This window comes from Mauremys reevesii, linkage group 25, assembly GCF_016161935.1.
Source record: "Mauremys reevesii isolate NIE-2019 linkage group 25, ASM1616193v1, whole genome shotgun sequence".
Classification (NCBI taxonomy): domain Eukaryota; kingdom Metazoa; phylum Chordata; order Testudines; family Geoemydidae; genus Mauremys; species Mauremys reevesii.
Window position 1 is genome coordinate 737874 of NC_052647.1, and position 16385 is coordinate 754258.

Below are 16385 nucleotides of genomic sequence, written 5' to 3' on the forward strand. Positions count from 1 at the left end.
GTCAGGACGCCTGGATTCTATTCCAAGCTCTGCCACTGACTTGCTGAGGCCCTGCCTGTCTTTGGTCTCAGTTTCCTGAGCTGTGCTGTGGGGCAGATGATCCGCTCTCCTGTTCAGATCTTGCACACAATGCTGTCTGCAGGAGCAGCGGCCAGGGTAAGACAGTCTGTTGTTAATTAATGTGAAGGTGGAGGGCTTTCTCTGCAGTAGCCAAGGCAGGCTGATTCCTATGCTCTCACTAGCTCAGGGGTTTTCAACCTTTGATTTTCTGAGCCCCCCATGCTATAAAAACTCCAGGGCCCACTTGTTTCACAACTGTTCTTAATAATAATAGGTATATCTCCAATCTCCTAGAGCTGGAAGGGACCTTGAAAGGTCATTGAGTCCAGCCCCCTGCCTTCACTAGCAGGACCAAGTACTGTTTTTTGCCCCCAATCCCTAAGTGCCCCCCCTTGTGGGCTGAACTCACAACCCTGGGTTTAGCAGCTAATGCTCAAACCACTGAGCTATCCCTCCTCCCTGTAGACCCTTCTGCATATAAAAGCCAGGGCTGGCATTAGGGGGTAGCAAGCACGCAATTGCCTGGGGCCCTGCACCACAGAGGTCCCTGCGAAGCTACATTGCTCAGGCTTTGGCTTCAGCCCTGGGTGGCAGGGCTCAAGGCCCCGGGCTTCAGTCCTATGCAGTTGGGCTTTGGCTTTCTGCCCTGGGCCCCAGCAAATCTAATGCTGGCCCTGCTTGGTGGACCCCCTGTAACCTGCTCGTGGCCCCCCAGGGTACCCCGGACCCCTGGTTGAGGACCACTGCACTAGCATGCTCTGCTCCTTCTTCAGTGGGGCCAGGCTGTGTGACTTTAGACACAGCAGGAGCCTTCCTTCAGAAAGGGGAGGTGCCACCAGTTGAGGTTACAGGTCATTACAAGGGTGCCAGAGAAGGATGCTGATCAGTGCCCTCTGTCCAGAGAGAGCCCAGTGGAACCCTGCCTGGAGACCTGCATGAGTGAGGGCTAAGGGCATAGCCCCACACGTGCAGAGAGTTCCCATGCTTGACCTCCTCAAAAGTTCTGATCTCCCCTGCTAAGGCAAACCTGGGGAGTCCTCTGCCCTGATGCTGTGCTGTGTATTTGCTGCTTTGACCAGTGCGATCAGGGATGAGTTTAACAGCATCAGAGATAGTGTAATGCAGGGCCCCATGGCATCTGCCCCCAGCATGAACAGTTTGTGCTGCTCCAGGTACTTCAGGTTGGATGTGACCCAGTCTCTGGTGTTTGTACTGAGCTGGGATGGCTCCAGGAGCTGATGCTCCCAACGGTCACTGGTTGTGGGAAAGGTGACTGGGTGCTGTAGGAGTAGGAGATGGGTGTGTATGGATGGGTGTTTGCATGGGCCTGGACTGGTGCAGGCTCCACATCTTCTGCTGACCCTGCTTGTGTGTCTGAGTCTGTCACCTTCTTCCACGGGCTGATGTGCCCTCCAGTTGAGGTTGTTAAAGCAGGTAGCTGCCACGGCCATTCTTTCCAGAGGGGGCAGGGGGCCAGCTCTACTTTTGGTAGAAAGTTCCACTAAACGTTAGGAGTGGAGCAGTCAACCATGGTCCTTGTCCTCAAGCTTTCAGTTCTTTTAGATTAATAGATTCCAAGGCCAGCGGGAACCATTGAGATCATCTGGTTGTACCTCCTGTATAGCACAGGCCAGAGACCTGCCCCAGAATAATTCCCAGAGCAGAGCTGTTAGAAAAGCATCCAATCTGGATTGAACAATTGTCAGCGATGTAGAATCCACCACAACCCTTAGTGTTCCAGTGGTTAATTACTCTCACCATTAAAAAATACATGCTGTATTTCTAGTCTAAATTTGTCTAGTTTCAACTTCCAGCCATTGCATTGTCTGATGCCTTTCTCTGCTACATTGAAGCACCTGTTGTTAAATATTTGTTCCCCATGTAGCTACTTATACACCGTAATCATCACCGGAACCTTCACTTTAAGATAAATAGATGAGCTCTTTGAGTCTGTCACTATGATGCAGGTTTTCTATTCCTTTAATCATTCTTTTGGCTCTTCTCTGAATCATTTCTAATTTATTAGCATCCTTCTTGAGTTGTGGACATGAGAACTGGACACAATATTTCCATCAATGCAGGGCCGGTGCAAAGATGATTTGCGCCCTAGGCGAAACTTCCACCTTGCACTGTCCCCGAGCCCCCGCGCTAAGACGCCCCCCCCCGTGGCACCTCCTCACTCACACCCTCCGCCCTGAGGCACCCCCCCGCCCCAGCTCACCCCTGCTCCGCCTCCACCCCGAGCATGCCATCGCTGCTTCACTTCTCCCGCCTCCCTGGCTTGCGGCGCCAATCAGCTTAGGCACCACAAGCCTGGGAGGTGGGAGAAGTGAAGCAGCCAAGGCGTGCTCAGGGAGAAGGCGGGGCAGGGGTGAGCTGGGGTGAGGAGTTCCCCTGTGTGCTGCCCCCCCCCTACTTGCTGCAGGCAGCCCTCCCCACGCCTCCCTGCCCCAGCTCCCTCCGCCTAAATGCTGGCTGTGACCAGGGTGGCCGAAGATCCGTCCGTCGCGGTCGCTGCCGGAGAAAATGGCGCCCCCCCAAATCCTAGCACCCTAGGCAACTGCCTAGATTGCCTAAATGATTGCACTGGCCCTGCATCAATGCCAAATATAGAGATAAAATTACCTCTCTACTACTACTTGAGATCCCCCTGTTTATGCATCACTGGATTGCATTAGCTCTTTTGACCACAGTGTGACACTGGGAGCTCATGTTCAGCTGATTATCCACCACGACCCCCACATCTTTTTCAGAATCCCTGCTTCTCAGGATAGAGTCCCCCATCATGTAAGTAAAGCCGACGTTCTTTGTTCCTAGATGTACATGATTACATTTAGCCGTATTAAAACGCATATTCTTTGCTTGTGGCCGGTATTCCAGGTGATCCAGATGCCTCTGTATGTATCAGTGACCTGTCCTCTTCATTATTTAGCACTCCCTCAATTTTTGTGTCATCTTCAAACTTGATCAGTTTGTTTGTCATTATTTAAAATGTTAAATAGCATGGGGCCAAGAACTGATCCCTGCAGAACCCCACTAGAAACACACCCACTTATTGATGATTCCCTGTGTACAGTTACATTTTGAGACCTATCAGTTAGCCAGTTTTTAATCCATTTAATGAATGTAATTTTACAGGATCTGTTTGCCATAAGCCCATATTGGTTTGCATTAATTACATCATCCTTCTGTAATTTTTTCTTAAGCGAGTCCTATATCAGCTGCTCCATTATCCTGCCCAGAATCAATATCAGGTTGACATAGGCCTATAATTACCTGGGTCATCCCATTCACCCTTTTTAAAAACTGGTACAACATTAACTTTCTTCCTGTTTTCTGGAACTTCCCGTGTGCTCCAAGACTACTGAAAATCAACACTAATAGTCCAGTGAGTGCCTCAGCCAGCTGTTTTAAAACTCTTGAATGCAGTTATCTGGACTTGTCGATTTAAAAATGTCTGACTGTAGTAGCTTCTGTATCATATCCTCCAGAGATACCTCTGGAATGGAAAAAGTGTTATCATGACCATATGATGAGACTGCATCATCTGTTTTCCCCCCATCAAATACAGAACATAAATATTTGTTGAATATTTCTGCCTTTTCTGCATTATTATTAATTCTCCTATTTCTATCTGGTAATGGACCAATACCATTGTCAGAATTCTTTTTGTTCCAAATATATTTAAAAAATGCCGTATTGTCCTTAACTCTGCTGGCCATAGTTTTCCATATGTTCCAGTCTATGCATCCAATGAAGTGGGCTGTAGCCTATGAAAGCTTAGGCTCAAATAAATTTGTTAGTCTCTAAGGTGCCATAAGTACAAGGGGGGAGGGCTAGCTCAGTGGTTTGAGCATTGGCCTGTTAAACCCAGGGTTGTGAGTTCAATCCTTGAGGGGGCCATTTGGGGGAACTGGGGTAAAAATCTGGGGATTGGTCCTGCTTTGAGCAGGGGGTTGGACTAGATGGCCTCCTGCAGTCCCTTCCCACCCTGATATTCTAAGTACTCCTGTTCTTTTTGCAGATACAGACTAACACGGCTGCTGCTCTGAAAGATTTCACCTTGTGTTCCCTGATCAGTTGTCTACAAATAGATACCCTTGGCCCCAGCCATGAAAAGCCTTGAGATCAGGACTGAGGCCTTGAATTTGACTCTCTATTGTATGGGATGCTAACATAGGGATCAGAGGACTGGTGTGATGTGCTCACAGTATCCTGTGTTGCTGAGGCACTGCACTGCAGCATTCTCTACTAGTTGGAGTTTCCTAAGGGCTGATGCCTTCCTGCCAAAGTCTGTCACATTGCTGCAGTCCAGACAGGAGATGACAAAGTAGTGTGTAACCAAGGCCAGGCCATTGTCTGCCAGGATGGCACAGTCTCCTAGCCAAGTGGAGATGGAGTGGAGATTCCTCACAGTTGCTGCTGCATGAGAGCTCAGTGTTGGCAAGGATTCCGGGAGCCTCCTAAACCACAGACTGAATTGACCAATTGTGGGTGTGGGTCTTTGACCAAAGGAGACTGCACCATGGCTGCAAACAAAAAAGTGCTTTCCTCTGCCCAGCAATATCACCTCTGTCTGGGTCAGCTTCAGCCAGCTGCATTCTTCGTGCATGAGCTGATCTTGTCCAGGCAATGGCCCATCTGGGTGGTGGGGAGGAGGTCATATGTGGTGAAGGATAGGTAGAGCTGAGTCATCTGTATATTGATGATATGTGAGTCCATGTCATCTGCCAGGTTCTACTATGGCTGCGTGTAGATGTTGAATAGAACTGGAGAGAGAACTTATCATTGTGGGATTCCACCACTGAGGGGGTCCAGTGCTCGAAGTGCAGTGTCCCATCACTGCTCTTTGCATGTGTCCCCTGCAGGAAGGACTTCAGCGATGACAGTGCATTCCACCAGGCCCACCACCTCTTAGGCGGGACAGCAGGCTTGGGATTGGCCATATTGTGTTCTGAACTGAGCAGGGAGCATGAGAAGGCAATTCTGAGCCATGATTCTCAGCTTAAGTCAGCCTGTAAATTCTGGGGAAGACACCAGCTTTGGCCATAAGCCACATGGGGAGCACAGTGGCCAGAGGGAGCTACTCAGGGGGTTTGTCCAGGGCCAGCCTTTGAATGGAGCCCTGGGCTTTGCAGTCTGGCTGTCCCACCTGCCTTCATTGCAGAGCTGGGGCAATGGCAGGAAGGGCTGGCCCTGGGTCAGTAGCAGCCCCTGCTATTCTCTGCATGAATCGAGGCAGCCTGCCCCCACTCCCTTGCTGCTTCCAGTTCATTGTGTGTAGGAGAGGAAGGATGTTTCCAGCTTTCTCCCTTCTGCCTCAAAGAAAGGCCCTGGGGTGGGTGGGGGAGAGAGGCAAACTGTGCAAGCCCTGGCTGGCTCCACCCAGGTCATTGGGCCTGTCTTTGTTGGGCTGGGAGCCCCCTGAGGCCTCCCCCTCCCTTACTCAATACAGACATAGAGGGAAGAGCTGCCAAGTTCTGGCAGCAATAGTGTAGCTCGTTCTTATGTCCCCCAGGGAGCCCATGATCTCAAACTCTTATGAGTAAGAACATCAGGCACCGACTGGCCTGTGTTGTCAGGCGCAGCAATGTCCTGATCAGTGAAGGCTCCTCCGTAAGAGGGAGCATGGCGAAGTGGCTAAACATAGGGCAAGAATGGGTGTTGCTGCTGCTGCCACTGACCCCCTGTGGCCTCTTTCCCACCTGGGTAAAGGGTGAGAGCACCTCCCCCAGATGGAAGGTACTGTGGAAGGCAAAGTGTGACCATAACAGTATTAGCTGGTGTGACGAAGCGGGACTGTTCTTGCTGTGTTATGTGAATGCTCAGTGGGGAGCATTGAGCTGGGAAGGTTGCAGGGGAGTTGTGCTGGGACGGCCTGCCTTGGGGAAGGGAGCATACCTGAGCATGTAACCTGAGAACCCAGGAGGGGGGGTTGAAGGCCAGATAACACCTCTGCCCTGGAAACTGGAAAAAGGACAAAGGCTGGGGGAAGAGCCGGGGGGGGCGGGGGGGAGGCTGAGGGAGAGGCTGGAGGCAGTTTCAGTTTGGAACTGGCTGGGAAATGGAGAGGGGCGCCTTGATGGGGCTTCGGCTTCCCAACGGGGCTGTGACCTCCCTGGGTGGGCCCAGATGGACCTAACTACAGAGGGTCCTGTTGTCTATACTGGCAAGACCTGTTTTGGACTGTGTTCCTGTCGTCTAAATAAACCTCTGTTTTACTGGCTGGCTAAGAGTCACGTCTGACTGTGAAGTGGGGGTTCAGGACCCTCTGGCTTCCCCAGGATCCTACCTGGGCGGATTCGCTATGGGAAGCTCACGGAGGGGCATATGCTGACTGCTCCAAGGAGAGACCCAGGAGGTGAAGCCATGTGAGCTTCTTGCCCTGAAGACAGTCTGCTCCAAGGGAGAGGAGGCTCCCCAGCGTCCTGACTGGCTTTGTGCGGAGCAGTTCCAGAGCATCGCCCGGGGACTCCATGACAGCTGGAAAAGCTACAAGAACCCAGGATTAGAAGAACCCTCCCTGGTGTCTCCAGCGGAGATGCGTGATGGCAGCACAGTGGGTGTGCTGGGGGAGGATGAATTTCCCTTGGTGCAGGTCTGGCCACAGTAGCTCAGATCTGCAGATAATAAGAACATAAGAAAGGCTGTACTGGGTCAGACCAAAGGTCCATCTAGCCCAGTATCTGTCTACCGACAGTGGCCAATGCCAGGTGCCTCTGAGGGAGTGAACCTAACAGGCAATGATCAAGTGATCTCTCTCCTGCCATCCATCTCCATCCTCTGACGAACAGAGGCTAGGGACACCATTCTTACCCATCCTGGCTAATAGCCATTTATGGACTTAGCCACCATGAATTTATCCAGTCCCCTTTTAAACATTGTTATAGTCCTAAAACAAATCCCCCAAAGGTAATAATTGGAGATATACCAATCTCCTAGAACTGGAAGGGACCTTGAAAGGTCATTGAGTCCAGCCCCCTGCCTTCACTAGCAGGACTAATTTTTGCCCTAGATCCCTAAGTGGCCTCCTCAAGGATTGAGCTCACAACCCTGGGTTTAGCAGGCCAATGCTCAAACCACTGAGCTATCCCTCCAGTCCTCTCTGGAATGCTTAAAAGAGACCTGCACAAGGGAAAGCACATGGGTTTGAGCTCTCATTTTGGCTTCTCTGTGATAGAGAACTCAAGGCAATGCTGGGTCAGGCTTTCTCTGCTTAGCTGGAGAAAACGCAAGGCTCACAAGGCAAAGGAAGTGAATATAGGATGAATTGCAGTGGCTAGTGATTTTTATTCAGACTGGTTTAACACCAATAAAACGATAACACTTGGGAGCAAAGCTCTCTTTGTTAAAGCTTATACAAATAAGGGCTGAGAACTCATCCACTACATACTTCCCAGGGCTGGTCTACATGGGGAAGGTTTAGCAGTTCTGCCCAGATAGTTAGAATTTCTTCCCGGAAAATCGCTAAAGGCCCTTCTCATGTTGGAATAAAAATGCCTACGCGGGGGCTCTACCAGTGGACCTGGTTCAGTGTAGTCACACCTTATCTTGTAGGAGCCAGGCCATCCTCCAGTAGAAAGAGAAGACCATGTGGGGAGGGCTAGCTAAGTGGTTTGAGCATTGGCCTGCTAAACCCAGGATTGTGAGCTCAATCCTTGAGAGGGCTATTTAGGGATCTGGGGGGAAAAATCTGTCTGGGGATTGGTCCTGCTTTGAGCAGAGGGTTGGACTAGATGACCTTCTGAGGTCCCTTCCAACCCTGATATTCTATGATGATGGAGACTTGACAGTCCTGATATTCCTAAAGGGGGGGGAGAACAAGCAGAAGTATTAAAAAACCCTTTCTGACCTCCTGTCTTTCTTCTTTTGTCAGACACAAATCCTGGTGAAAGGGGCTGTCTGTGTGCCAATGGAAATGGAGCTTCTACTTTGCACTGTGAGAGAGGCAGCTGTGAGCATTAACAGAAAATGTGAACAAATTGTCCTCAGTGCCCCCAGGGAATAACCCCATCTCCGTTTCCTAGCTGGCCCACCCTCCTCGTTCCTTGAGAATAGCTGTCTAAATGTCCCTTCTTGGGGGGCTTGCAAGGCAGCTCCCTGTAGGGGGAAATCTAGGCTTTTCTCCTTTCTTCCCCTCCTGCTGATTGTCTCCCCCCTCCCCCTGTTGCAGGGCTTGTCTGCACACGCAAGTTTCACTGGTTTAGCTACAGCCAAACTAGGTTTAAACTGCTCTAGGTTGTCCGCACAGAACACTGCACTGGCTTGACTAACTCAGTGTAACATCATCCCTTTAGTTAAACTGGTGCCCTTTGGTGTGTAGACCCAGCCACAGCATCATCTTAATGCAGCACATGAATGAAAGCAGCAATGTGCTGTGCTAGCAAAGCAGAGGCAAAGATGCTCCAGTAGGTTTCCTACGTTATTTTTTCCACTGGCTTCTCCAGCTTCTCTTTTGGCCAAGAGCATGCAGATGGGTGTAGGGAGGCAACGTCTGTGTCTGAATTGCAAGTGTGTGAGACAAGTGGTAGATTCCCCTGCTGCGGGAGCTGGAGCCACTGTTGGGCTCTACTGTTGGTTCATGCACCCTTTGGCTTCTCTGAATGGGAACCTGGAGTACCTACCTGCTTAGTGCACTTGGCTCGAGTACCAGCCACCTGCATGCTGCCCACGCAAAGACTGTTTGTTTTGTCTAAAAGCAACATCCCAGGAAGAAAGGGCAAAAATCGTGCTTTAATTTAATTGCATTGAATGAGGCTGAGTGGGCTCCTTGCCAATAGAGGCTAACGTTTTTGCTAAATTCTGTAATTGCCTGTGAGAACTGCAAGGGTGTGGTGAGCACACAACAGCGGCTCTTGCCATGCCTGGCCCTGCAAATATTAGAAGATCCGAAAATCCGCTGGCACTAGTGCTTTCTCTCATGGGCTGGGGGTTGTTACCAGCCAGGTTCTGTTGCAGGGTCTGGCTAGAGGGGTAATCCAGCTCCCTCGGCACAGGAGTGCACAGGATCCTTGCACAGTCAACGGGGAACTACTCCCAGACAAAACTCTTTCTGATCTGCTGTTGTTTTAATGGATAATAAATTTTAAAGGGGATCTGGCAGACTCAATGTAAGGAATGGAACCTGAGCATTTCACATCTAGGGCTTTGGTTTTAAGCTGGCCCTAGGTGGGGGAACTGACTGGTTTACAGGAACTAGGGGCTGGGATCCTGAATCTTTTACCTTTAGGGTACTAGTTCCAATCCACCTCAGTGCAACAGTGCTGGAAAGAAGTTGCTGTCTGGATGTTTGAGTTCAGCGTGAAATGAGTTTAGGGGGGTCACAGTCCAGTGCCTGGTGGGACAGGTCTGCATATTGCACCTAGCACTACTTGTGGGCATGGGTATTGTCAACAGAGGAAGCAATTGCAGATGAGCCAGTGGAGACTGGCACGCCTCTCTCAGCCCTAGAGATTTTCCCTCAAGCCAGCAAGCTCACCGCCACCCTTGCCCTACTGCTGCTGTCCCTGGCTTATGGAAGAGCAGTGGTTTCCGTTCTACGGAGCTGTCATTCTCCCACTTTGAAGAGCATTAGAATCCACAGCATTCTTTGGAGGGGAGGGGTCAGGGAAGGTGGAGGAATTGTCTTAAATACAGTAACCAACACTCAGAACTCCTCTCCCCAGTGTCTGACCTGGGACCTGAATTAACATGGAACGGGTCCAGCTGGGGCCATTGCAGACCATGTAAGGAGCTACGCACTATGAAGAGGGTCAGCATAAAGGGGATAAATTGCTCAGAAAGACTCATAGAATCATAGAATCTCAGGGTTGGAAGGGACCTCAGGAGGTCATCTAGTCCAACCCCCTGCTCAAAGCAGGATCAAACCCAACTAAATCATCCCAGCCAGGGCTTTGTCAAGCCTGACCGTAAAAACCTCTAAGGAAGGAGATTCCACCACCTCCCTAGGTAACCCATTCCAGTGCTTCACCACCCTACTAGTGAAAAAGTTTTTCCTAATGTCCAACCTAAACCTCCCCCTCTGCAACTTGAGACCATTATTCCTTATTCTGTCATCTTCTACCACTGAGAACAGTCTAGATCCATCCTCTTTGGAACCCCGTTTCAGGTAGTTGAAAGCAGCTATCAAATCCCCCCTCATTCTTCTCTTCTGCAGGTTAAACAATCTCAGTTCCCTCAGCCTCTCCTCGTAAGTCATATGCTCCAGCCCCCTAATCATTTTTGTTGCCCTCCGCTGGACTCTCTCCAGTTTATCCACATCCTTCTTGTAGTGTGGGGCCCAAAACTGGACACAGTACTCCAAATGAGGCCTCACCAGTGCTGAATAGAGGGGAATGATCACATCCCTCGATCTGCTGGAAATGCCCCTACTTATACAACCCAAAATGCCATTAGCCTTCTTGGCAACAAGGGCACACTGTTGACTCATATTCAGCTTTTCGTCCACTGTAACCCCTAGGTCTCTTTCTGCAGAACTGCTGCCCGGCCATTTGGTCCCTAGTCAATAGCAGTGCATGGGATTCTTCCATCCTAAATGCAGGACTCTGCACTTGTCCTTGTTGAACCTCATCATATTTCTTTTGGCCCAATCCTCTAATTTGTCTAGGTCCCTCTGTATCCTATCCCTACCCTCCAGCGTATCAACCACTCCTCCCAGATTAGTGTCATCTGCAAACTTGCTAAGGGTGCAGTCCACACCATCCTCCAGATCGTTAATGAAGATATTGAACAAAACCGGCCCCAGCACCGACCCTTGGGGCACTGCACTTGATACCGGCTGCCAACTAGACATGGAACCATTGATCACTACCCGTTGAGCCCGACCATCTAGCCAGTTTTCTATCCACCTTACCGTCCATTCATCCAGCCCAGACTTCTTTAACTTGCTGGCAAGAATACTGTGGAAGACTGTATCAAATGCTTTGCTAAAGTCCAGAAATAGCACATCCACTGCTTTCCCCTCATCCACAGAGCAGGTTATCTCATCATAGAAGGTAATTACGTTAGTCAGGCATGACTTGCCCTTGGTGAATCTATGCTGACTGTTCCTGATCACTTTCCCATCCTTTAAGTGGTTCAGAATTGTTTCCTTGAGGACCTGTTCCATGATTTTTCCAGGGACTGAGGTGAGACTGACTGGCCTGTAGTTCCCTGGATCTTCCTTCTTCCCTTTTTTAAAGATAGGCACTACATTAGCTTTTTTCCAGTCATCCGGGACCTCCCCCGATCGCCATGATTTTTCAAAGATAATGGCCAATGGCTCTGCAATCTCATCGGCCAACTCCTTTAGCACCCTTGGATGCAGTGCATCCAGCCCCATGGACTTGTGCTCGTCTAGCTTTTCTAAATAGTCCCGAACTACTACTTTCTCCACAGAGAGCTGGTCACCTCCTCCCCATACCGTGCTGCAGAGTGCAGCCGTCTGGGAGCTGACCTTGTCTGTGAAGACAGAGGCAAAAAAAGCATTGAGTACACTAGCTTTCTCCACATCCTCTGTCACTAGGTTCCCTCCCTCATTCAGCAAAGAGCCCACACTTTCCTTGACTTTCTTCTTGTTGCTAACATACCTGAAGAAACCCTTCTTGTTACTCCTAACATCTCTGGCTAGCTGCAACTCCAAGTGTGATTTGGCCTTCCTAATTTCACTCCTGCATGCCTGAGCAATACTTTTATACTCCTCCCTGGTTATTTGTCCAATCTTCCACTTCTTGTAAGCTGTTTTTTTGTGTTTAAGACGAGCAAGGATTTCACTGTTAAGCCAAGCTGGTCGCCTGCCATATTTACTTTTCTTCCTACACATCGGGATGGTTTGTTCCTGCAACCTCAATAAGGATTCTTTAAAATACAGCCAGCTTTCCTCGACTCCTTTCCCCGTCATGTTATTCTCCCAGGGGACCTTGCCCATCAGTTCCCTGAGGGAGTCGAAGTCTGCTTTTCTGAAGTCCAGGGTCTCTGTTCTACTGCTCTCCTTTCTTCCTTGTATCAGGATCCTGAACTCGACCATCTCATGGTCACTGCCTCCCAGGTTCCCATCCACTATTGCTTCCTCTACTATTTCTTCCCTGTTTGTGAGCAGCAGGTCAAGAAGAGCTTTTCCCCTAGTTGGTTCCTCCAGCACTTGCACCAGGAAATTGTCCCCTACACTTTCCAGAAACCTCCTGGATTGTCTGGGCACTGCTGTATTGCTCTCCCAGCAGATGTCAGGGTGATTAAAGTCACCCATGAGAACCAGGGCCTGTGATCTAGCAACTTCTGTTAGTTGCCGGAAGAAAGCCTCATCCACCTCATCCCCCTGGTCTGGTGGTCTGTAGCAGACTCCCACCACGACATCACCCTTGTTGTTCATATTTCTAAATTTAATCCAGGGACTCTCAGGTTTTTCTGCAGTTTCATACTGGAGCTCTGAGCAGTCATACTGCTCTCTTACATACATTGCAACTCTCCCACCTTTTCTGCCCTGCCTATCCTTCCTGAACAGTTTATATCCATCCATGACAGTACTCCAATCATGTGAGTTATCCCACCAAGTCTCTGTTATTCCAATTGCATCATAATTCCTTGACTGTGCCAGGACTTCTAGTTCTCCCTGCTTGTTCCCCAGGCTTCTTGCATTTGTGTATAGGCATGTAAGATAACTTACTGATCGTCCTGGTGTCCCAGTATGGGGCTGAAGGGCTCCCCTCTTGCACTCACCTACTTGTGCTTTCTCCCGATATCCCACTTCCCCACTTACCTCGGGGCTTTGGTCTCCTTCCCCCGGTGAACCTAGTTTAAAGCCCTCCTCACTAGGTTAGCCAGCCTGCTTGCAAAGATGCTCTTCCCTCTCTTTGTGAGGTGGAGCCCGTCTCTGCCTAGCAATCATTCTTCTTGGTAGACCATCCCATGGTCAAAGAATCCAAACCCTTCTCTCGGACACCATCTGCGTAGCCATTCGTTGATTTCCACGATTCGACGGTCTCTACCCTGGCCTTTTCCTGCCACAGGGAGGATAGACGAGAATACCACTTGCGCCTCAAAGTCCTTTATCCTTTTTCCCAGAGCCACGTAGTCTGCAGTGATACGCTCAAGGTTATTCTTGGCAGTATCATTGGTGCCCACGTGGAGAAGCAGGAAGGAAGGGGTAGCGATCTGAGGGCTTGATGAGTCTCGGCAGTCTCTCCGTCACATCTTGAATCCTAGCCCCTGGCAAGCAGCACACCTCTCGGTTTTCCCGGTCAGGGCGGCAGATAGATGACTCAGTCCCCCTGAGGAGAGAGTCCCCGACCGCCACCACCCTCCTCCTCCTCCTCTTGGGACTGTCATAGAATTATTGAATATTAGGGTTGGAAGAGACCTCAGGAGGTCATCTAGTCCAACCCCCTGCTCAAAGCAGGACCAACACCAACTAAATCATCCCAGCCAAGGCTTTGTCAAGCTGGGCCTTAAAAACCTCTAAGGATGGAGATTCCACCACCTCCCTAGGTAACCCATTCCAGTGCTTCACCACTCTCCTAGTGAAACAGTGTTTCCTAATATCCAACCTAGATCTCCCCTACTGCAACTTGAGACCATTGCTTCTTGTTCTATCATCTGCCACAACTGAGAACAGCCTAGCTCCATCCTTTTTGGTAGTTGAAGGCTGCTATTAAATCCCCCCTCACTCTTCTCTTCTGCAGACTAAATAATCCCAGTTCCCTCAGCCTCTCCTCGTAAGTCATGTGCTCCAGCCCCCTAATAATTTTTGTTGCCCTCCGCTGGACTCTCTTCAATTTATCCACATCCTTCTTGTAGTGTGGGGCCCAAAACTGGACACAGTACTCCAAATGAGGCCTCACCAGTGCTGAATAGAGGGGAATGATCACATCCCTCGATCTGCTGGAAATGCCCCTACTTATACAACCCAAAATGCCATTAGCCTTCTTGGTAACAAGGGCACACTGTTGACTCATATTCAGCTTTTCGTCCACCGTAACCCCTAGGTCCTTTTCTGCAGAACTGCTGCCCAGCCATTCAGTCCCTAGTCTGTAGCAGTGCATGGGATTCTTCCGTCCTAAGTGCAGGACTCTGCACTTGTCCTTGTTGAACCTCATCAGATTTCTTTTGGCCCAATCCTCCAATTTGTCTAGGTCACTCTGGACCCTATCCCTACCCTCCAGCGTATCTACCTCTCCTGCCAGTTTAGTGTCATTTGCGAGCTTGCTGAGGTTGCAATTAATCCCATCATCCAGATCATTGATAAAGATGTTGAACAAAACTGGCCCCAGGACCGACCCCTGAGGCACTCCGCTTGATACCGGCTGCCAACTAGACATCGAGCCATTGATCACTACCTGATCACTGTCCCTTGGTTGACAGGTCACTACTCACTGGCTGTGTCAAGTTTCCTTCCCCACTCTGAACTCTAGGGTACAGATGTGGGGACCTGCATGAGAACCTTTAAGCTTAACTACCAGCTTAGATCTGGTTTTGCTGCCACCACCCAAATTATTTTATGAGTCATTTGGGAAACTGTCTACCTTCCCCCCAGAATATCTCCTCCCAAGTACTATAACCCTTCCCTGGGTAGCCTTGAGAGACTCCTCCACCAATTTCCTGGTGAACACTGATCCAAACCCTTGGATCTTAAAACAAGGAGAAATTAACTATTCCCCCTGCTTCCCCCCCCACCCCCCCACCAATTCCTGGTGAATCCAGACCCCCTTGGATCTTAAACAAGGAAAAATCAATCAGGTTCTTAAAAAGAAGACTTTTAATTAAAGAAAGAAAGGTAAACATCATCTCTGTAAAATCAGGATAGAAGATAACTTTACAGGGTAATCAGATTCAGATTGCCCAGAGGAACCGCCTCTAGCCTTAGGTTCAAAGTTACAGCAAACAGAGGTAAAGGTAAACCCCTTAGCAAAAGGAACATTTACAAGTTGAGGAAACAAAGATAAACCTAACACGCCTTGCCTGGCTGTTCCTTATAAGTTTGAAATATGAGAGACTTGTTCAGAAAGATTTGGAGAACATGGATTGATGTCCGGTCCCTCTTAGTCCCAAGAGCGAACAATCCCCAAAACAAAGAGCACAAACAAAAGCCTTCCCCCCCACCAAGATTTGAAAGTATCTTGTCCCCTTATTGGTCCTTTGGGTCAGGTGTCAGCCAGGTTACCTGAGCTTTTTAACCCTTTACAGGTAAAAGGATTTTGGTGTCTCTGGCCAGGAAGGATTTTATAGTATTGTACACAGGAGGGCCGTTACCCTTCCCTTTATAGTTATGACACGCTGCCTATCCATTTCAGACCTACTGGGGGCTGTGTGCAGTGTGGACTCAGGCCTTGTCTATACTAAGTTTTGTTGGCAAAAGTTATGCCACTCTAATTAAAGTGCTTTAGTTAAAACTGCTAATACATGTCCACACTAGCTCCTTGTGTTGGCAGAGTGCATCCACACTAACAGTTCTTGCATTGACACAGAGGGCAGAGCTCTGTGGGTAGCTATCCCACTGTGCAAGTGGCTGCAGGGTGCTTTGGGAAGGATTTGCAGTGCCTCATGGGGCAAGTACAGCATCACATGATGCAGTTTTCTCAATCCTATCTTCCAGCTGCATCCTAGTAGATTGTCAGCTGCTTTTTCAACTGGTGTGTGTGGGAGGGAGGGAGCAGGGCTGCCAGGTGGTCGTTGATACATACTTTTAGAGCAGGGGTCAGCAACCTTTGGGAAGTGCTGTGCCAAGTCTTCATTAATTTAAGGTTTCGAGTGCCAGTGAAAGGTTTTGTGTGCCAGACCGGCAGCACAGGTGGCAGACGGAACCCCAGACTGGCAGCGGGCTGAACGGCTCATCCCGCTGCCGGTCTGGGTTCCCAGCTGCCGGCCTTGCTCTGCCGGCCCGGGTTCTGTCCATCCAGGCCGGCAGCAGGCTGAGTGGCTCATCCCGCAGCTGGTCTGGGGTTCCATAATTGAGGCCAGCAGCGGGCTGAGCAGGGCCGGCAGCCAGGACCCTGGCTGGCAGCAATGTGCCACTAAAAATCATGCCATGTGCCGCAGGTTGCTAACCCCTGCTTTAGAGGGAGAGGAGAGTGGTGTGTCTGGAGTGGAGGAGAGAGACCCCCCCCCCCAACATCATCCCCTGGCTCTGCTCGGCACAGCAGTCTCTCCCCAAGCACAAGCAGCCTGCTCTGCCTGCCTATGGTTCTGTGATTCCCTCTGAGAGCAGCTCTGTGAGCTCTCCGTGCTGAGGAGTGTCAAAGCAGCACAGCAGTTCCCCGCTCCCGGCAGCAGCAGTCTGCCTGTGTTCCTAGTGCAGGGCAGAACAGGAGCATTCCACATGAATTTGCTCTTTGTTCCCCAAATGAGGCGGCACG

General features: G+C 50.0%; 1 protein-coding gene across 15 annotated transcripts in view; it reads left to right on the forward strand.

Moving 5' to 3' along the window:
- HDAC7 (histone deacetylase 7) overlaps positions 1-16385 on the forward strand; it is a 258861-nt gene that overhangs the window by 147949 nt on the left and 94527 nt on the right. For 9 of the 15 annotated variants that reach the window (XR_005591173.1, XM_039513885.1, XM_039513896.1 and 6 more), the window contains one exon: positions 7937-8014. The exons of the other annotated variants lie outside the window; for them this stretch is intronic. Coding sequence is in view for 6 of the 9 variants with exons in the window: in XM_039513885.1 (XP_039369819.1) it covers positions 7937-8014 (78 nt within the window). In the remaining 3 variants the exon portion in view is untranslated. The remainder of the gene's footprint in view (positions 1-7936; positions 8015-16385) is intronic. 15 annotated transcript variants of the gene reach the window in all.